Here is a 22,592-nt window from a genome sequence, read left to right on the forward strand (position 1 = left end):
AGGAAGGGAACTAGCATTTGCTGAGCGCCTACTGTGGGTCAGGTACTGTGTAGCCACTTAATGCACAGCTAGGTGTTTAATCCAGACAATAATCCTATGAGGTGGGCCAAATTGTCACCATTTTCCAAACAGGAAAACCCATCCTGAGAGTTTCAGTAATGTACCCAAGATCATGGTCTAAAATTAAACCCATATCTGTCTGTCTGACTGTTTCTACCATGTGACATTGGAGATTCATTGGACATGGCCCCTGCCATCAAGGGATGTGTAGAATCCAGTAGAAATGACGTGGTTCATCCTTCTTTTGGTTTTGTTCTTCAAATGCCTAATATGTGCAAAGTCCTGTGCTTGGCCACCTGGAAAGACGGTAGTTTGTAAACATAGTTCCTGCCCTCAAGGAGCTCACAGTCAAGTGAGGGGCATAGCCCTGTTAGCCAAGCCTGCCTGGGAGCATGGTCTTGATGCTTTGGAGGGTTCTGAAGGAGTTCAGGGGAAAGAGTGATAAAACCCTCGCCCCACATCCAGAAGCGTTCCATCTCCATGAGGAGATTATTCACCACAATTATGGCATTATCCAACACTTCCTTGTATTTTTAGTTGTGCAGATATCTGTCTCCTCCTCTGGAATTATCCACTCATTAAGGAAAAGGACCAGCTCTTTCTCATCCGCCTCTCCCCATGGGCTCTAGCTCTGTGTTTATGTGTAAAAAGCCCTTGGTTGCTGTTTATTGAACTCAGTAAAGGATCATAGTTCAAGAGAGCAAGGGATGAGAGAACAAGGAGAGGGCTCTGCTGTCACCTGAAATTTTGTCCTTCTCCCGACCTTGTCTCTCTTACTTCCAGAGCAACAGAATGAGCCAGGAGGAATGGGCTTAAGTGGGATCAGTGACGACAGCTATCTCCTAAGCCTTGCTATGACTGGGATTGGTCTTGAAGTATGACAGAGCAGTCATATATGACATCCAAGTTCTTGTTTGAGCCTCTTGACATTGGGATGCAGGACTGCTTGGTACCTTTTCCCCACCCCTGCCCACCATCAAAGGCAGGCATTGAAGTAAGGAGCTGTCCACGGTGCTGGAGTGCTGAAGCATGCTCCAGGACTGTGTGGCCATGTGTATTCCATTCCACAGCTGTACCAACTTGTAAGACATCTCTTCAGTTACTCTAACGTATCATAGGATCACAGACCTAAAACATCTCTCAGAGAGCATTTAATCCATTTTCCCTGCCATTTTCCAGGTAAGGAAACTCAGTCCCCAGGACACTAAATGTTCTTCCCAACATCACAGAGCTGGTGCGGGAACCTGAACCTTCTGTATTCAGTGCTCATTTTCCCTACATTGCCAATAGGGAATTATACAGACTCTTCCACTGAGACAACCTCTCTTCTCTGATTGTCATTCCTGCTACATGGCTCTGAGAAAAACAATGCCTGGGTTCCAGAGTCAATTCTACCACTGACTCACTATGTGGCTTTGGACAAGTTGATTCTCAACTCTGGCTTCATTTACTCTTTCTGTAAAATAAGAAAGAAGGATTCATTCAAGGAGGGCAAACATATGTCACACATCCCTCTGTTCCCCTCATCCAAGCCCAGACAGACATCAGTAATTGACCATGACACTTTTTTTCAGTGCTGAGCCTGGATTCAGTCTCTACCTCCTTCTCATCTCGGTGTTCCAGGCAGTTACCACCAGTGAGATGAAGCTGTTTCACGAGTAGAAATCCAGTTCCTGAGCTAGAGACCTATTGTCAGGATTCTCTGACAATAACTTGGTTCACATCTCAGTCCCTTTCCCCTTGGAGTCGCTCTTGCTTTCTTTTCCAGTTCAGCTCAGTGAGCTCGAGGTCATCCTTTTCACAAATGGCTTTGCATCAGCACAATCCATTCTGCTAAACGCGTCCCGTTTAGAAAAAGTCGCAGAAATTACTCAGGCCACACACCCCTTTCCCCACTGACAATGAGGCCATTGAAGGGTTGCTTGAGCCATTAGGTAGCTCATTAGGTTGAAGTTGTAGGAAAAACTGGGCTTAGGGAGGTAGGAGAGAATAGAAATCCAAACAGCCATGCCAAAGGGGAAAGTTCAGCCAATTTAATTTCCTGCAGCTGGTCTCATTCTTCAGCTGCTACTTGCTGCCAAAAACATGGCTTTAAAATTCTAATAGGTGCGAGCAGAGACAATCCGTATGGACCAGCAGACTCTCCTCCTAGCAGCAACACACATCAGTAACTAATGAAAAATAAACACATTGACTTCTTTTGCAGAAAAACAAAACATATTGACACAAGCAACAAAAGGGGATGGACAGAACATTAATGTCAATATTTACAGAGGGGAGTGGAAGAGGGGCTGCAGGGCTGCAGAGCCTGGAAGGCCACATGGTGTAAAAGTTGCCAGGATCAACTTGCTGCTGTTTCCTTCAAGATTTTGGAGTATAACAGTTTGTTTCTCTGAAGCTATGCTGAGATCCCTGGGGTGCCATCAATAACTCTATAGGGATGAGGGAAAGCCACTCATTCCTGAGTTCTGTGCCAAGGCAGGGCCAACATAAATAAAGATCTCGGAGCTATGCTTCAAAAGCCTCAGTCCTATTCTCAGGTTTAACGATCCAGTGCAATTCCTTAACCCTCTGAGCCTCAGTTTCCTTATCTGTAAAACAGAGGCATTGATACTGATATGTATCTCATGGGGCTGGTAATAATAACCATTTACTGAATGTTTACTGTGTGCCACACTGAGGTTCAAAGGAGTGATATAACTAGCCCAAGGTCAAGTTAGTAATAGCAAAGGTGAGATTGAAGTCCAGATATGTTTAACTTCAAAGTGTATGGTGAGATTGAAGCCCAGATACGTTTAACTTCAAAGTGTATCTCCTTAACCGCTATGCTATCATACATGTTACAGAGGTTAAATGAGACAATGAATACAAAGTGCTTAGCATATAGTAATTCTTGACATTTATCATTGCATTGTATCATCTTTATCATCAAAATCATCATTTTCCCTCTTGTCATCTCCTCCACCTTCTCTCTTTGTCATTATTTTTTAGAATATACCTTGATCAAAGTCTCCTGGTGTTGCATAGTTAAATAGGTTAAGACTCTTTACTGCTCACAGACCTTGAAGCAAAAGGCTACTTCATCACCAGTGGGACCCGGACCAGGCCACGTGCCTCCCTTAGACGTCAGTTTTGTTTTGGTGGAAGGCGGTGGGCACTCCCTGCTCTCCTTACCGCTCAGGGTCAGTAGGAGGTGAAACGAAACTGGAAAACTGTGATAGAATGGCTTTGAGAAATCAGACTTGCTACACAGATGAGGACTTTTATGATGATGGCTTTGGCTCAGCCTCTGGTCAACATCAGCGAATTTCTTTATCTGGGGGAGAAAGTGATGTTGGGTGCAGACAGAGGGTGAAAGGTCCACTTGGAGGCTGCTTCTGTGCTGCTATGAGAACAACGCTGTGTGATGGCCAAGCTAAGAACTCCTTCCTGAATCCTAAAAATTCCTTTCTTACCTGTCAGGATGCCATGCTGGTCGCTCTTAAGAGCCTCATGCCAGCCTGCCTCTTCAATGTCATTGGGTTTGGATCCACGTTTAAGACCCTCTTCCCTTCCAGTCAGACCTACAATGAGGTAAGGAGTGGGCATGGCTGGGACCAGAAGGGGTCAGGTGGTGAGAAACAGAGGCAAGGAAGGAAGAGGAAAGAGGAGGTAACCCCGAGGCCTGCCCTCATAGAACCTGTTCACACATATAGAACCTAGATGATGCCAGGAGCAAAGAACCAAAGGGAGGCTATCTCCATGTAGGCAGTCTTCTGGCCTCCCCCCTCCTTAAAATAAAGATCATGTGGGGCAAAATATGGATGTACGCTGGGAGGGGGTAGAGGGAAGGGGTAGGGAGAGGATATATCTTAGGCCTCCCACTCACTGAAGCCTCCATCTCATTAGAATGATAGACTCATGCAAGGAGTGCTAAAGGAGTGAATAACAAGGGATAGAGGAGTGAACAGGTGAGCGAGTGGACTAAGAATGGCGCTCGCAGGGCTCAAGGTAACAGTTTGTAACTAGAGGACCCTTGGCCCCAATAGGATGTTCAAAATGGGAGCATCCTAGGGAGTTCCCTGGTGGCCTAGTGGTTAGGAGTCCGGGCTTTCACCGTTGTGGTCCAGGTTCCATCCCTGGTTGGGAAACTGAGATCCTACAAGCCATGAAGCACAGCCAAAATAAAGGTGGGAGGGTGGTGGACATCTTACCCAGGTCTAGGAACAGGAAGGAAGGGAGGGAAGGATGGAAGGGAGGGAGAGAGAGACGGCGGGTGGGAAGGGAGGAAAGAAGGGCATAGGAGCGACTTTTCAATTAAAAATAACTTATTTGTCAGTTTTTTTAATACAGAAATAATATATATTGATTGTCCCACAATTTTTAAATCTAGATAATCAAAATGAAAAATCTGAAAATCTCCCATGATCAGTCAGAAGAAAAGAAAAACCACTGTTAAGAGCTTAGTATAAATCCCTTCTTGCTCTAAGCATTTACATACATTTTCAATAAAGGTAGGGTTAGACCTCCCATACTTTCTGCAACCTATTTTTCTAACAAGACAGCCTATCATGAGCATGTGTCCATGCTAGTAAGTATTCATCTACAACGTAATTTTCAATAGCTGCCTACTATTTCACTACACAGATAGGCTGCGACTTATTTAACTAAACCGCTACAGGTGGACATTTAAGTTGTCTCCATTTCTTTCTATTTAGTTATCTTTGCAGCAAATACTTCGCATACATCCTTAATGATTCGCTTGGAATAAATGCCTAGTCTTGCTGGTTCCAAAGGTACATATACAGTTTTTTAAGACTTTTGTTATATTCCGTTACTCCAAGTGTGGATGTTGAAGGAACATCTTCCTGAGTCAGGAGCAGGAAAACATCTGATGTCCAGTGAGAATCTGTCCTTGCTACAGGGACGTCCATCCAGTGGCAGGAATCCTTGGCCAGTTGGGTCTCACAGTGTCGGTCCAGGAGGGAGGAAATCTGAAACCCAGATTGGGGAAATGGTTTCCTCAGAGTATCATAGGGATTTAGTGCCACAGTCAGGCCAGGACTCAAGTCTTAAAATTTCTAGTCTTGTGGTCTTTCCACCATATCTCCTGCCTCACTCACCAGAAAAGGAAACCTCATTTGTGCTGGGCGGTTAGGGCTTGATGCGCTACCTTTTCCAGGGGTGTTTATATTTTGAAAGAGGAACAAAGAAAGGACAACAGTAGGTTAATACATCATGAATGGTGGCATTTGGGGCATTGGTAGGTGGTGTTATTGGGCAGACTCACACCAAAGTGGCCACCCATTCTTCCTGTGTGTGGGGCAGAGATGGAACTGGGAACGTGAGTCAGCTCCAGTGAGGCTGAACTAAGATCCTGGGAAACAAAGGATTCATCCTCCAAGGGGCTTAGAGTCTCCACACCATATAATGACCCTGGGGACGATCCCCCTGCCCATGACCCTTCTCTGCAGGAGAGTTTGGCCAAGGCCTGTGACAACATCCGGAGAATGCAAGCTGACATGGGTGGCACCAACATTCTCTCCCCGCTCAAGTGGGTCATCCGGCAGCCAGTGCCCCGAGGCCACCCGAGGCTGCTCTTCGTCATCACAGATGGTGCCGTCAACAACACCGGGAAGGTGCTGGAGCTGCTGCGAAACCATGCCTTCTCCACCAGGTGGGCACAGGGCTGAAGGTTTAGGGCTCGGTTACTCTGGGCTGCCCTGGGCTGGGGATGTCAGAACTGGGGCAACGTGGAAAGTGCCAGGAGGAGAAGAGGGGACCCACAATTCCTACAGAGCTTTGCTTCCAGGATGGTGTGGCCAACTTCAAAGTTTGCCTTTTCCCCACAGTGGTTCAGGAGGGATAAGATGCCCACACCTCTGCATCCAGGTCTCAAAGAGCAGTCTAGGCAGAAGAAGTCCTACCTGCTTCGACTCTGCGCTGGGGCGGGAGGGGATGGGCTGTCCATGTGTGAATGTGAATGCCCACTGATGGCCCTCTTTCTTCTCCCTCACCCTCTACATGAAGCTGGGGCCAGCTCTGAGATAGCTCTGCTGGATCATGATCTGCCCCTTTCCCCATCAGGGGACAAAAATGGCAGAGAGGATGGGAAGTAGCAGCCTCTCTTGTCCCCCTCCTCCAGGTGCTATAGCTTTGGAATTGGACCCAACGTCTGCCACAGACTGGTGAAAGGGCTGGCAACTGTGTCCAAGGGCAGTGCTGAGTTCCTGGTGGAGGGGGAGCGGCTGCAACCCAAGGTAGGCAGAAGGGCCTCCATCTCTTCTGGTGCTGGGACCTCAGAGGCCCACACTGGTCACACGGCAACTCAGTGGTGGAGCTGGGATTTCACCCCAAGTCTGAGCACTCCACTGCACCCCAGTGAAAATCAGAGTTGGAGGCCACAGAGTGGACATTTCCTGCAGCTAGTACAGGACACTAGATGCCCTGGTCTCCAGCCACTGGCTCATATGCTCCATCCACTGGCTGGGCAGGACTGGGGCTCCCAAAGGAGTCACTGCCTCTATGGATAGGAGTTGCGCTTGGGGTCGTTTCTGGCCATGTTCCTGATGATGACAAATGATGGCTCAGAAGAATCTAAAGGACCCAGAAATCAAGGCAATTATAGTCTTCTCTTCATGTCTTGCACAATTGGCACAAATAATCCAACACCTAGAAAATCCCTGTGTCAGTCCAGCTCTTCCAAGAACAAGAAACAGAGCTGAAGTTAAGAGTGCAAGAGGTTTCTTGAGGGATAAAATCTGTAGAAGGGAAAAGAGGAGGAAACAGGAGGGGAAACTTTTTAGTCCACGTGCAGATGCAACACGTGTGAAAGGGAAGGAGGTAAGCAGGATTGGTCAGGGAGCGCCTCAGACTGCAGTGCAGATCTGACAGGGTCTCATCCAACCCACCAGGGGTCTCTGGAGCAAGAATTGCCCATTAGGTTGTCTCTGTTGGGTGGAAAGACCAGGCACTAAATCTCTGCCATGCTCATTTGTTGTCTGGAGGCTTCCAGGGAGAGGTGTGAACTTGGTTTGAAAGCTGAGGCATTACACATGGAGACTGTCATCTAACTGCATTCCTTGCAGCAAAAGAACACAGTCTTGTCACATCTTACCCTTCCCCCTCCCCGTATCCTCAGGTGCATTCTCTAGTAGGTCTGTGTCTCCTGGAGGGGTCGGATAGGTAGGGTGGGAGGGAGGGAGACGCAAGAGGGAAGAGATATGGAAACATATGTATACGTATAACATATGTATACGTATACGTTCACTTTGTTATAAAGCAGAAACTAACACACCATTGTAAAGCCATTATACTCCCATAAAGTTGTAAAAAAAAAAAAGAATAAAGCAGAGGGAGGTTTGACTTCAGATAAAGAGAAGACAGTGTGACATCAGAAGCCAAGATTGGAGTGATACAGCTGCAAGCTAAGGAATGCCACCGGCCACCAGAAGCTGGAAGAGGCAAGGAAGGGATTCTCTCCTAGAGCCTCCAGGGGAAAGCAGCACTGCCAAATGCTTGGGTTTAGCCCCATAAGACTCATTTCAGACTACTGGCCTCAAGAGCTTGTAAAAAAAATACATTGCTGTTGTTTTAAGCCAAAAAAAAAAAGAACACAGTCTTTCTCAAAGGGAAATTTGAGAGTGCACCCCTATGGCTGCCACAATCCTCAAATCATTTTTCCCCAGCTTTGCAGTCCATTGAGGAAATCATCCTAGGGGACGTTAAACCACTGTCTAAGCGCTAAACCAGGTGTCATTTATTGAATGCCTATCAAGTGGCAGATACTTCAAATGCAGTATCTTCCCAACTACACTGAAAGTTGAGAATTACTAACTCCCTTTAACAGAAGGGGACACGGTGGCCCAGGGAGGTAAATTGAGTGGCTCAAGGTCACTATTCAGTCCATGTTTTGAGACAAACTTTCTGTGTGCCCCAGGCTCATCACAGCCCTACTCTGAGTCTTGGGTTTTTCTCATTTATAAAATGCTAAGCTTAGAGAAGGTGAAAGCAAAGATCTGCTCCAACTCTGATGCTCTAGGAGTCTAAGAAACGCAGAGGCATGTTTGCTGCTGGGCAAGCCGCCCAAAGTCTACTGTCACTTCTTCCCTGCTACCTCTTCTCATGCTCACACCCACATAGTCTTCAGGCTCCTCATTTGTGCACACTCCCGTTCACACATCCCCCCAACCTGTGTTCTGACCCTGTCCAACAGATGGTCAAATCCCTGAAGAAGGCCATGGCCCCAGTCCTGAGTGATGTGACTGTGGAGTGGGTCTTCCCTGAGACTACCGAGGTCCTGATCTCACCTGTCAGCACCAGCTCCCTCTTCCCTGGAGAACGGCTGGTGGGGTATGGCATTGTATGTGATGCCTCCTTATACATCTCCAATCCCAGAACAGTAAGTACTTTAGAAATCCCAGGGGTCAGTGGGGGTCCAGAACCCTTCCCACAAAGCCATCCTTGGCCGGAAAGACAATTTATTTGTGGCAGCTAGGAGCCAATTGGATCTGGGTTTACTCTTGTGGGGTATAGTTGTCAGGCCATGGACATTCAGTCATGGTGACACTGCTTGGGTAAATGCTACCATCTCAATATGTGGTTCTCAAGATCCCCTGCAAGAGGAGAACTTGGGGAACATGTTTAAAATGCAGAGCCCTAGCTCCAACCCAGGTCCCCTTAATAAAAATCTCTGAAGATAAGGCCCAGGAACCTGCATTTTGCATAATCTACTCCAAGTGATTTTGGTGAATAGTTCAATTCAGAACAATGGCACTCAGATTTCTTTCCCTGAACACTCTAGACAGATCATATCTCCTTAGATGAATTTGTGTTTTATTCATTTACATGGATAATTCTCTTGTATGTGGTGGCAGAAGTGGAATAACAGTGAGGAACTTCTCAAAGGGAGGTGGAATCCATGCTAAAATGTAGAAGACTGCCTGAGATGCTATTTCCTCATCTAGCTTCCCTCGTTAGTAAGTCTCTCCACTCCCCTTTAAAGGATTTGTCATCTTGTTTTGTTTTTAAGCAGGAGTCACACAAACTCAACGCCTAGAGGGATTGGGCAGGTATAAAATGAACGAAATGGGCTTGTTGTAAAAATTAAAGGGACAAATGTCATGAGAGATAGCAGACATTCCCCATATAGAGGAAATAAGGGGTGGTGAGGAATACAGCAAACTGGAGAGCACACACTCTGTCTAAATGCTCAGCCCCTACTCGGCCCTAACAAACAGTTACCATGCAAGAATGTGGACCCTATGTTTAATGTGTTTCCAATCTTTCAAGAGAAGTTAGAATTTTATTTGAAATTTCCAGATTTTAAAGTGTTATGGAATCTCTTAAGAACCACGGTCAGTAACGGTAAAACTGTCTTGGAGACTAGAATGTTCAACTGCGGGGAGAACGTGCTAAACAAAATGCTGGTCAAAACTTTGCACAATCCAGGCCTTTCTTGGAGGTCTGAGAGGTAGCAGATCATCCACAGACCTTACTACTAGCAGAGACTGTCAAATCTATTCTCCTTTCCTTACCCATGAGACTGGCAATGCTTTCTCCTACTACTAGAAGAGTTGTTGGGTAAGGGTATAATCGTGACTTACCCTCCCGGAAGGTGATCTAGAAATAACTAATAAGATTGGAAATATTCAACCCAGAAAACCTCCTAAGAATCAAACACATAGAAATAAAAGTGATGTAATAGATTCACGGTCAAGGATTTATTGTAGCATTTTTTACGGTGGCAAAAAATAAATGGCCACAAAGCGAATGCTTAATAAAAAGGGGTGGTAGAATATCGTACAGGCAAATGTTTAAAAGAAGAGTTGACGTGAAAGATTTCCAAAATGTTTTAAGTGCAAAGTTCAAGCTACTGATAAATGTAAGTAATATGGTCCAGCTTTTGTAACACAAGATGACCCCAATAAGCCCTTATATTTTTATATATGTTTATATCATGGAGAATGAAACAAAAGGAACAGATGGTTCATGCTGTTATTTTTGGTTATCTATTTGGAGACAGCAGTAGCATTTAGAATTACACTTTTTTTAACATTTAATAAAGAATATAATTAGAAATATAAACAGCATAAGTGGTATGAAAAACCACCTCCATTCACCATCCCTTAAATTTAGGCAGGAGTCTGCCTAAATTCCCCAAGCAAGCAAAAAATTTTCTTATTATTTCAGTTCTTCAAAGGTACAACCTCCACCATCTCCTCTCACACCCCTTGCTGCCCTTTGGATGTCCTTCCTGACATCCAGCCTCACTCTAAGCCCTCTTTTCTCTCCCTCCCTCCAGGACAAGAGAAGACGATACAGCATGCTACACTCTCAGGAGTCCGGCAGCTCTGTCTTCTACCACTCACAGGATGAGGGACCTAGCCCAGACAGTGGAGACTGTGCCAAGAGCTTGGGGACACCCTTCAACCTGAGGCAGGCCAAAGATGCCCAGCCATCCAGCGGAGACTCCGCCACCAGTCCTGGTCAGTCAGTTGTTCTTTGAGCTTTACTCCCTTCTCCAGGGAGGCCATGATTGCTACATTTTTACTGAACACTTATTATGTGTTAAGCACTTTGTACAATCTCATTGAACGGTTAGCAGCTGTGGAGGTGGGTACTATAATACCAACTTTACAGATGAGGGAACTGAAACTTGGAGAATTTTAGCAACGTGACTAAGCACATGGAACTTGAAAGAGATAGAGTACAGATAAAGAGTTTAGACCTGTCTTCCTCCAAAACCTCTTTATGGTTTTAGTTTCCATTCAGAGGGTAATTACTGATGACCTACTAAGGCTAGGTACTGAGTGCAGTGTGGGAAGCAAAGATGACTCAAACATGGCACTTGTCCCTCAGAAGTTCTCCATCTAGTGAGAGAGATACAACTGGCCTTAACTCTCTTAGAAAGCAGAATGACATGGACCACAAGAAAGTTTAACAGACTGTAAGGATCCCAGGGAAAGGAACATCTGGTAGAGGATATTAACAAAGACATAATGAGGGCAGTGGTTCTTAGAAGTGGGGAGGGAGAGGAGATGCCAGGCAGCCGCAGAAACTGCCTAAGCAGACGTGGAGGTGTCATTCCTAGAAAACGCAGACACAACTGGTATACTTGGAGCACATAATACCTTGAGAAATGAGCAGAAAGGAGAGTAGCTGGGTGGACAGATTAGAGCTGGGTTAGGCAACGCTTTGAATGCCAGGTGAGGTGAGGCGTCTGCGCATATTTCAGTAGGTAAGCAGTGGAAAACTCAAGAAGTTTCCAAGCAAGAAAGGGGTATGCAAGCTCCTCTCTCTTTCCCCACTGTCCTCCACCCTGATGGCTTCCCTGTCTCCACTCCTGCCCAGGTCTAGACTTCTCCCAGCGACGGCGGGCATACAGCACCAACCAGATCACCACCCACAAGCCCTCTCCAAGGGCCCTTACAGCCAGCGACCCCACAACAGCTGCCAGGAGATACCCACTGAGGAAAACCAAGCTGCAGGACCTCACCAAGCAGACCAGCCTGGATGATCCGCAGTGGCAGATTGATTTGCAGGTACCCAAGTAGGGCATATTGGAGTTGGGGGTGGCCATAGATGGGGAAGAGCTCTGTCTCCTGCTTCAGCCATAAGGATGGAGCTTGACCACAATTTACAGTGAAGTGAGTCACTTCTTCCTCCTTTTTCTGGATCTTCACTTGCCTGACCTCCAATGAAAACTTCCTAATAATGATACCCATTGGTCAATGACATCACCCATTCTCTGCTCGTAGAACTTCCCAGTTGGCAAGGAGCACCCCCATCTACACTCTCATTTGATTTTACAGCACCCCTTGGAAAGGAGGGAATGTGGGGGCCGGCCACCCCCACTCCATACAGATGTGGAAATTGAGGGTCAGAGAGGTAAAGTGACTTACCCAGGGTCACACAGCCAATCAAGGGATTGCAGCGAAGGACCTTCTTCCTGAAAAGCCCTTCTTTTCCCCTCTCTGTCACCTTCTGCACCTTCTGAAAATCCCAAGGCTGTACATTCACCCAGGGCAGAGATCATCTCAGAGTTAGAAGCACAGCAGGACCCGTCATCCAGTGTCCGGCCAGACCAAGGCTTCTCAGCTCCCACACTATCGACACGGGAATTCTTTTCTGTGGAGGCTGTCCTGTGCACTGTGGAATGTTGGGCAGCCTCCCTGGCCTCTACCCACTGGATTCCAGGGACAATACCATCCCCGGTCAGGACAGCCAAAAATGTCTGCAGACCCTGCCAAATGTCCCCAGGGGAGGGGGGCAAAATCACCAGGTTGAGAATCACTGTCCTAAACCAAATTGGTATTTGCTATTATCTGTATGCCTTATCCCATTTTCTTAAGAATGGGCTTTATGTAGCTTTGTCATTGTGAGTCTGTGGTTCCATAAAAGTAGCCTTTCGCTCTCCCATTCCCACCCATAACCCCCATCTCTCCCCACCTCCAAATACACATAAGCCCCCTATGCTCCCCAACGGCGGGGACACTGCCACCTTGCCCCTGAAGGCTCTCCTCTGTGCTTAGCCAGGAGCCACTCGATGCAGTTGGAAGATACTGACCTTGGAGTCAGGCAGACTCTGCCCCTCAAGCATGTTGCCTAGCCTCTCTGAGCCCCCAATTTCTTCATCTGTGACATGATGAGAATAGCTTGTCAGATGATTGAGCTAACAGTCATCAACTCTACTTGGTGAGAGCTCTGGGCAGCTGGGCAGCTCTCTTCCTCACTTCTTGCCCGTCTTTGTTCATCTCTCCCCATTCCCTGCTTGGCTTCTTCCACAATCTATCTCCAATACACTTGTGTGAATGTATATGCACGCACACACACACACACACACACACACACACACACACACACACTCCCTGCAGCCTATGGCTGGGTGAAGGGGGCTGAATCTTAGACTAACTTGTTGCTATGGAAACTGTAGCAGCTTCTGTTTCTCAGTGTGCTGGTGATGGTGGGGCAGGGGTAGGGGGAATCCCAGTCTCTGCTGTGGTAAAGAGGTTAGGGATGCCCTGGGACCCAGCAACCTTGGCTGGGTACCAGTTCCCACTGAGGCCGTCCTAAGACGGAGCAGTCCCTTTCAACTCCCACACCCCTGTACCATCCCCAGGACCTCAGGCCCAGAGGAAACAGGAAGGATGAATCTAGCCCCTGCCCCAAGGAGACCCCATCTAATGGGGACACACAGGCCTCATTCCAGTAAATATTTGATAGAGATGAAAAAGACCCCATGGTTAACTGTTAGCCTAAAAACTAAGAGGCACTTTTTCTCTCTGTTACACCCAAAAGTGCCTTTGTCACCCCATCCCCTCCTCCTTCCGGGCAGATATATGTGTTCCCAGAGGCACAAAATTTATTTTTAACTAATTTAATATTCTTTAATTACAAAAGTAATACATACTCAGAGTTTTCAATAAAAAAAACTCTCGAACAGTTCAGTTGAATATAAAGTAAAAATAAAAGTCCCCCTCCCGTGTGCCCTGACCCACTTGGTTTTGGGTGTTCCCTTCCAGAAATACTACACACACTAAAAAACACACATATGCGACACACATATATGTTTTGAACAATCACATATACAAACTGCTCTCCAATTTACTCTTTAAATGTCTTTTTAATTCACTTTTTATATGCAGTAACATTATTCTTTTCAGTGAACAGCTCTATGAGTTCTGACAAATGCATGTAGTCATGTAACTCTCTCCACAATCAAAATATAGAACAGTTGCAATTTACTTTTTTGAAATAAACTCTATCTTGAACATCTTCCCATATTGGTTTGGAAAAAATCTGCCTCTTTCATTTCACTGTTGTATGGTTTTCCACTGCGTGGATGTACCATAACGCATTTACCAACCCCTAGCGATGGACATTTAGACAGTTTCCAGATTTTCACTTTTACAGAGAGTACCGTAATAAATATACAATACGGGCACACGGATATTTGCATCCTTGTGTATTACCACAGAATTAAATTCCTAAAAGTGGAATCGCTGGGTCAAAGGAGAGTGTGCATCTTGTTGAGAGATAGCACACAGCTAAATCCTTCTTTTACAAGTGTGCTTCGGTGCAGAGTCCCACCAACAGTCCATGAGAAACTGTCTCCTTGTTGACAACTATGGTTGTCATCAAACATTTAAATATTTGCTAATCCAGAAGATTAAAAAAATCATAACTTATTTCAATTTAGAGCAATGCTCATGAGACTGAGCATTTCTTCATGGGCTTATAGAATCCTCTTCCTATGAACTGCCTGCAGATGCCCTTAACCCACTATTCTATTGAGTTTATCTCCCTTCTCCTCCACGCCAGTGATTTAAAGAGCATTTTCTTGAAAACGATCTTCGTTATGCGTGTTGCAAATACATTTCCCGGTTTACTCCTTGCCTTTTGAAGTGTTTTGTACTAGCATTAAACAGATTAAATCCACAAAAAGAACAGAAAGTCCACAAATAAAACCAAATATACATGACAGCTTTGTCAGGATAGAGGTAGAGAACTGATAAGCCGTAGGGACTCCATGAATGAGCTGTATTCAGTAAATGGTGATGACGTTTGTACTCTTCATAAAATCAAAGAAAAGGCTGTTTTCTATTTCCTTACAACAAAATAAATTTTTTTGTGAATCAAAGATTTAAACAAAAATAGAATCACAAAAATTCTAGAATTTTTTTTTAGTAGGAAAGACTTTTTAAGCATGACAAATGAGAAGACATAAGGGAAAAGGCTGATAATTATAACTACAAACACACACAGAGTTTTAAACTTTATGGCCAAAACCAAAAAAGGTGGGTTTAGAATATTATCCATGGTATGTGATTTTCCACGGTTTTCCTGGTTTGGACTTTATCCATGGTTTGGGATTATTTGTGTTGATGTTTCTCATGGGTAATGGAGAGCAGGTCATGTGTCCTTGGGTACTACAGGGGCAGTCCCCCAGGAGGAGCTGGGGCAGCCAGCGAAAGAGCTGTGGCTGGGAGTGGAGGGAAGGGGGCCAGCCACCAGGAGCTCAGTCTCCTCCCCTTCCTCTTGCATTCTTAGCCCTTGCTGAACAGTGGCCCGGACCTGAGCCAGGGCCCCAGACTCTGGGGTCTAGTGGCCCGCAGGCCCTCTCTGCTGCCCCAAGGCTGCCAGCCCTTCCTGCCCTCCGGCCAGGAGACCCAGGCTTGGAGCCCCATGAACGAGCTGGATCTTGGGTCTGGTCTGAAGCCTGCCTCAGACAGCTGCAGCCCTGGGGACCTGGGTAAGTGCCCACAGGGTCCAAGACCTGACTGGGGACGGGGAGGAATCCTAGGCTGTAGCCCAGCCTGGGAGGGGGGCATCTGCTGTGGCCCATCCCTCCCAGATGACCTCACCAATCCCTCTCTCCCAATCAACCTGGCCCTTGGGCTGCCTGTGAGGCTCCCAGGTGTCCTACCTGTGGAGTGACCCGCCACCCTATCTGGCCCCTTCAGGTACTGGCTTCCTGAGAGGTGGGTCTGCCCTACTCTTGGGGACAAGCCAGTGCCACCCCTGCTCTCCTAAGGAAAGAGTTGTGTGTTCCCTGGGGGCGGGAGGGGGGAGGGGGACTGTCCTTGCTTAGCGGTGTCTGCATCCTGGGGAGGAATGATGTCGCCTGGGAACGGAACCCCTGTCCTGCAGCTCAGATCACAGCTCGCTTGTCCCTCCGCCCCCAGAGCTGTCCCATCACCCCTCCGCCTTCGAGACCGAGACGTCCTCGGACTGGGAGCCCCTAGCCGAGTCCGAGGAGCAGGCCAGTCCCCGCAGGCCCGTCAGCCCAGGACCCGTGCTGGGCAAGGCCGTGGTCAAGGGCCTGCGCGACAGCCAGCCTTTGCAGTGGGAAGTGAGCTTTGAGCTGGGGCCTCCCGGCCCCAAGAGGGGCGGCGCGCGCGAGCCCGACCTGTGGGGCGAGACCTTCCACCACCTGGCGGCCCGCGCCATCATCCGCGACTTCGAGCAGCTGGCGGAGCGCGAGCGAGAGATCGAGCAAGGTGAGGGCCGCGGGCCGCCCCCTCCTCGCAGCCCCGCCCCATGCCCCTCCCCTGCCTCTCCCCCAGGGACTGCCCTCCTCCCCCCCTGGCTCCACCCCCTTCCTTCTCCCCACTGCCCTGCCACCGCCCAATGCTCCGCCTCCCCTCCCCATCTCTGCCCCCAGGTGCCTCCCTTGACCCCCACAGTCCCCCTCCACACACACACACACACACACACACACACACACACACACACACACACACACACACACACAGCGGCCCAGGGCTCCACCCCCTGCTTGATCTGCCCCTTCCCAGTCCCACGCTCCTCCCACCTCCCACACCCACCCGGTAACCAGTCCTCTCCTCTCTCCTTTTCCTCAGCTACACGCCCCTCACTCCTCCTCACTTCCCAGGGCATCTCCCTGCAGCGCCCCTGTAGGGCGCCCGAGACAGAACCGTGGGGATCGCCCTATTCCACCTGCCTTGCTCCTCTGGGACCACACCTATCTTCCCACAGAACCCCTAGATCTAATCGGTCCACCCAGTAACCAATCAAGGCCATTTATTGAGTATGGATCAGCTGGGGGCCAGGCTCAGGGCTGAGCAGTGCAGTGACCACCACCATACCCGTCCTTACTTATGAGTGCTTGACACAGATTAGCAGGGAAGCCAGCCGACATTAATCAAATAAACACAATTAATTGAGTGCATTTGTCCTAATGCTATTAAGAAGAAACACAGGGATCCAAGAAATTGTATAACGGGGATGGTGGGGAGACTAATTTAGTTCAGGAATTGGGGCAAACTTTCAAGACAGTGATTCGTGGGATCTTGATGGAACACACCTGGAGAACCGATAAATAGAGATATAGAGAATATTTCTATTATTTGTTATAGTTTATGCTTTATTTATATAACAATACTACATGGTTTATATTTTATATTATTTGTATGTTTATAATTTTTTTTTCTTCCCACGAGCACTTTACCTTACAGTTTACCGGACATTTGTCCATCCTTCACGCCAAGGAGACAGCTCACCCGCTCAGTAGGAAGAGCCTGGGCTTTGGGGACCATCCTGAGTCCTGATCTCAGGTCCATTCCTAACTTGCTGTGTGACCCTATGCTCACCACTCTCCCTCTCTGGTCTGTCCCTGCGAGGTTGTCCCAATGGGCCAGACCAATGGTCCCCACACAGCCAGGGGACCTGTGAAATCCTGCAGCAAGATTCTCATCAGAGAGCTGCAAAATGAAAATAGAAGATACTGACAACACAGAGATTTGGTGTTTTTTTTTAATAACACTAAAGTTATTTAAGGAAAGTAGCTGTCATTTTTTATTAGATGTCTTACTTCTTTTGCATTAAAATATCCTTATTTTATGAAGTGATGGTGGAGGTTTTAATAATCTTGAGGGTTTCTTTTAAATGACCTTAATGGCAAGTTGGTAACTCCTTCATTTTAAGGGCTTATTTAATTCCAAAGATGGGACCATGGATCTAGCCCTCCTTTTCGCTTCCAGAGCTTCCATGTCAGGGAGGACTTTCCCACTCCACACAGTGACCCCCCCCTTCTCCCTCTGCAGGGTCCAGCCGCCGCTACCAAGTGAACGCCGTGCACACCAGCAAGGCCTGCAACGTCATCAGCAAGTACACAGCCTTCGTGCCTGTGGACAGAAGCAAGAGCCATTACCTGCCCACCGTCGTGGGATACCCCAACTCTGGTAAGGCAGGTGCGCGGCCAGGGCTCTTCTGAGGGCCAAGCAATTCCCAAGTGGGCCAGAGGAGGGGGACTGGGATACAAAGCAGCCTAGACTGGTGGGGAGGGGTTCAGGGAAGGGCCTTGAAGCTAAAACGCCCCCCAGCAGATGGTTTGGCCGCCAGGGGGTAGGGGGCACAAGAACCCCCATCCCACTGCTCTGCAGAGGGCTGTGAAACCATCCCACTCCCCTTTTCCCACTAAATGAATATGACTTCATTGTATTTTTCCAATTGGTATGTGCTCACTGTAGAAAATTCTAAAATATAGAAAGATGTGGATGGACCTCGAGATTATCATATGAAGTGAAATAAGCCAGAGAAAGACAAATATCATAGGATATCACTTACATGTAGAATCTAAAAAAAAAAAAAGATACAAATGAACTTATTTACACAACAGAAATAGACCCACAGACATAGAAAACAAACTTATGGTTACCAAAGGGGAAAGGGGGAGAGAGATAAATTAGGAGTTTGGGATCAACATATACACACATATATAAAACAGGTAACCAAGAAGGACCTACTGTATAGCACAGGGAACTCTACTCAACATCTTATAATAACCTATAAGGGAAAAGAATCTGAAAAAGAATATATACGTGTGTGTGTGTGTATATATATATATATATATATATATATATATATATATATAAATCTGAATCACTTTGCTGTATACCTGAAACTAACACACTATTGTAACTCAACTATACTTCAATAAAAAAATAAATTAAAATTAAATATAGAAAGACATAAAATAAACAAAAGTGACTGGGGCTGCCAGTTATCCAGAAATGAGTACTAATTAATCCCTTGGTGTGATCATCCTGCCAGACTTCTTTCTACAGGTGTCTACATGTAGAGAAATCAAAAGACATAATTTTGCATAAACTGGATCATACCAATATGTGCTATATCTTACAAACTCTGGGTGTGGGGAATATCTTTCCGTCTTTTCATTTTACTAGCAGCAGGTACCCCACTGCAGGGAGTGATCGTCATCATAGCAGCCAGTTAGACAGTGTTCCAAAGCCTTTTATATACATTAAATCATTTAATCCTCAAAACAGCTCTGCAAAGAAGATACTGTTTCCCCCATTTTACAGGTGGTTAAGCAGAGGCAGAGGGGGTAAGTAACTTGCCCACGGTCACACAGCTGTGAAGGGCAGAGTCAGGCTTTGACTCCCAGTAGCCTGGTTTCAGAGTCTGTGCTCCCTCCTACTCCTCTCCACTGCCTCTTTTTTTTTAATGTTTAATTAATTAATTGATTGATTGATTATTTTTGGCTGCATCAGGTCTTAGCTGCAGCACACGGGCTCTTTGTTGTGGCGTGCAGGCTTCTCTCTAGTTGTGGTGTGCAGGCTCCAGAGCGCGTGGGCTCTGTAGTTTGCGGCAGGCAGGCTCCCTAGCCGAGGCACGTGGGCTCAGTAGTTGTGCCCCGCGGCATGTAGGATCTTAGTTCCCCAGCCAGGGATCCAACCGGCATCCCCTGCATTGGAAGGAGGATTCTTTACCACTGGAGCACCAGGGAAGTCCCTCCACCACCTCTTAAGGTTTTTCAGAATGTAGCCCCCTATTATTAGACCTTTTGTTTATTCCCGTTTTTTGGTTGTTTTTTGCGGTACGCGGGCCTCTCATGTTGTGGCCTCTCCCATTGCGGAGCACAGGCTCCGGATTGGCAGGCTCAGCGGCCATGGCTCACGGGCCCAGCCGCTCCGCGGCATGTGGGATCTTCCCGGACCGGGACACGAACCCATGTCCCCTGCATCGGCAGGCGGACTCTCAACCACTGCGCCACCAGGGAAGCCCTGTTTATTCCCCTTTTGATTATTGTAAATTGTGCTGCAAAGAACATCCCTGTGCACCTGTCTGGTAATCTCCTCAGGGCTGACATTCAGAACTAAGATTGCATATCAAAGAGTTGGCCCATTTTAAATTATTGTGATGTATGTTACCAAACTGACCCTGCCCCCAAAGGTTATCATGAGGAAGGTTTTCTATCCTCATCACCACTGAAAATTGTTTATCTTTCTAAACCTACTAAACTGAGAGGGGAGAAAAGTACCTTTGGGGAATTTCTTTAGCTTCTTTGTTGAAAACTTTTCGTATGTTTATGGACTATAGGCACTTTTTCTTTCCTGAATTATCAATACATTTTCTGTTCTTTGCAGCAGCTTTTTCTTTTTTCTTTTAAAAGCAGAACTCCTGAAAGAATTGTGTTTGGAAACAAAATATGCCTTTTCTGATTCCTCTGCCCTCCCCCCACCCTGCTTTTTAAAAATCTGGTACCAAAATATTCAACGACCCACTCCCTCCCTCCCTCTCTGCCTCAGTTCCTCTGATTTCAGGTTCTGGCCAGCAGCCCAGGCTGTCACTCCACTGGGTCTTCTCACCCACTGGGCACTGTCACCCTGAATGATGTCACCTCCTCCCACTCATCTCTGACCATTTTTTTTTAGCTTCTGTAGCCACAGTCTGGGAGTTTTAAGGACCAGGCACATATCTTAACCTAAGTCCCACAAGCCCCCTAAGATTTGGATCAGCACTTCCCAAAGTGTGTTCCAGGAAACTAGAACCCTGGTTCCGTGTCTTGTTAATGGCCATTCAGCACAAAAATAGGAAATACCAGATTAGGAAAAAACATTTCTGAATGACTGGATTAAATAAAACTTAAAAGCTTTCTTTACTGCAGGACTTCTCAGAGCCTTTAGGGTGTTAGTATACATCAAGAGGCTCAGAGAATGGACTAGAGTATGAAACTTCTTCAAGACTTATTTTCCAATGGAACTCTTCATTTTTTTTTTTTTTTGCGGTATACGGGCCTCCCAATGCCGTGGCCTCTCCCGTTGCGGAGCACAGGCTCCAGACACGCAGGCTCAGTGGCCATGGCTCACAGGCCTAGCTGCTCCACAGCATGTGGGATCTTCCCGGACTGGGGCACGAACCCGTGTCCCCTGCATCAGCAGGCGGACTCTCAACCACTGCGCCACCAGGGAAGCCCTGGAACTCTTCATTTTTTAAGGAACAACTTCCAAACTAGTGTTCTCCGAGAATGGAGTTTCCCAAAACACACTGTTGGCTGCTGGAGCTTCATCTTCATACCCTGATGGTGATGCTCTGGGACTCAGGGCCCTGCCCTGTGGGAGAGGAAACTGGGACCTCAGTTTCTGAGACAGCAAACTGAGAGAGAAGGGAAACGGGGTGTTTCTGAGAAAACCAGCCTTTTAACTAACTAGAAAACATTGGTGCTTTCTGAACATTATCTCAGCAGTAGAATTTACCTGGCAAGGTAAGTATTATTCTCCCCATTTTCCAGGTAAAGAAACGGAGGCTCAGAGTGGTCAGTACCCCATCCAGCTAGTCAGAGATGGGGCTGGAGTTCAAACCCAGGTCATTCTGGCTCAGAGCTCACGGTCTTACCTTCTGCAATGCCTCCCTGCCTTTAGATAATTGACAGAGGGAAGCCAGAGCCTTGACCTTGCTCTCCCAGCCCATCTTCCTTGGGGAAGAGGCAAAAGACTGGCACAGTTGTACCCATCTGACCCCTTCTCCTTGTCCTCATGAAGGTGCTGTGTTGCGGATGGTCAGCTCTCGGGTGCTGACCCAACAGTCGAGGGGCACTTCTGCTGGTTTCGGGCGGTCCCAGACGATGCCTGGGGAAGACTCGGCTGCCGGAGATGGCAAATTTCAGAACCTAAGTAAGAGCCGCCTCCACTGTACTCTGAAGCCTGGGCCCCTGAGCCACTGCACACTCATGTCCGAGGCCCCGAAGGACTCTCTCTCTGAGTCTTCACTCTGGGCCTTATGGGGCGAGAGCAAGGCCAGGTTTCCTGGATTCTCTGAGGCCTGAGAAGGGCAGCGGGGCTCAGCATGGCCCAGGCATGCGTCGTTTACACAGCTTTGCTGAGAGAGCCACCGGGAGCCAGAGAGCAGCCTGGCCTCCCTGCCCACGTGCCCACACCATTCCCCACCTCTCCCTTTTCAAGGTCCACCAACCTCAGTGGCTGTTTCCCGCCTCCAACCTCTGAGTCCTCCCAGGTACTGAATGCCGGGAAACCTAATAAAGGAAAAAGCAAAGAGGCGGTTCCATCCCACCTTCTGCTTCTTCCAGGATTCCCAGAAGCATCCTTTCCACCTTCACATGATTTCATTATGCCTGCAGCTTGGGTCCTTGAAGATCCATGATTTGACCATCTGGTGACCTTTTACTAATTCACAGGATTGCCTTAATCCTCTGTGTCTTGGATGTCTGCGTGTCTTTTTGTCCCACTAAAGACAGCCTAACTGCTGCACTAGTCCTAACCCCTTCCTACGTGCCCTCACATGTACAATGAGCATCTCCTGCCTTCTTCTGTGCATGGGAAGGACATCAGAGGTCCCACCTGGCCACTAGCCCCGACCCCCAGATCATAACAATGTTTTACGTGAGGGATTAGAAAGTGCTCACAGACTTTGATGGGTTAAAAAAGGAACAGTTTGTAAGGAGGTGAAAATCCCGAGGAGGATCTCTTCAGAATTAGGAGTTCTGCCCGCTCCTTGGTCCCTCAGAGCCTCCAAAACCAAGGGGAACCTGCTCTACCCCTGAGCCAAGCTGGGTTACCAGTCTAGAGGAAACTTCTGGTCTACCCTTTCCTTTCTCTGTAGCTCAGCTACTGGTGGCCCATGGCTTCCATCAAAATCACAAATCCCTTCTTTTGAATTGTCCTCTGATTCACGCACAGTGTGTAGGACGTCTAAACGCTTAGTCTATCCCAAGCCCTTTCCCTCCCCAAGGATGACAATGGCTAACACTCACTGAGGGTTTTCTATGT

At 47.4% G+C, this 22,592-nt stretch overlaps 1 protein-coding gene across 1 annotated transcript in view; it reads left to right on the forward strand.

Moving 5' to 3' along the window:
* VWA5B1 (von Willebrand factor A domain containing 5B1) overlaps positions 1-22,592 on the forward strand; it is a 39,997-nt gene that overhangs the window by 13,020 nt on the left and 4,385 nt on the right. Inside the window, exons 9-18 of the mRNA XM_032653514.1 lie at positions 3,523-3,633; positions 5,514-5,716; positions 6,185-6,299; positions 8,255-8,440; positions 10,343-10,526; positions 11,392-11,582; positions 15,091-15,292; positions 15,726-16,040; positions 17,607-17,744; positions 21,348-21,461. Coding sequence (XP_032509405.1) covers positions 3,523-3,633; positions 5,514-5,716; positions 6,185-6,299; positions 8,255-8,440; positions 10,343-10,526; positions 11,392-11,582; positions 15,091-15,292; positions 15,726-16,040; positions 17,607-17,744; positions 21,348-21,461 — 1,759 coding nt within the window. The remainder of the gene's footprint in view (positions 1-3,522; positions 3,634-5,513; positions 5,717-6,184; positions 6,300-8,254; positions 8,441-10,342; positions 10,527-11,391; positions 11,583-15,090; positions 15,293-15,725; positions 16,041-17,606; positions 17,745-21,347; positions 21,462-22,592) is intronic.

This window comes from Phocoena sinus, chromosome 1 (assembly GCF_008692025.1).
Source record: "Phocoena sinus isolate mPhoSin1 chromosome 1, mPhoSin1.pri, whole genome shotgun sequence".
Lineage (NCBI taxonomy): Eukaryota > Metazoa > Chordata > Mammalia > Artiodactyla > Phocoenidae > Phocoena > Phocoena sinus.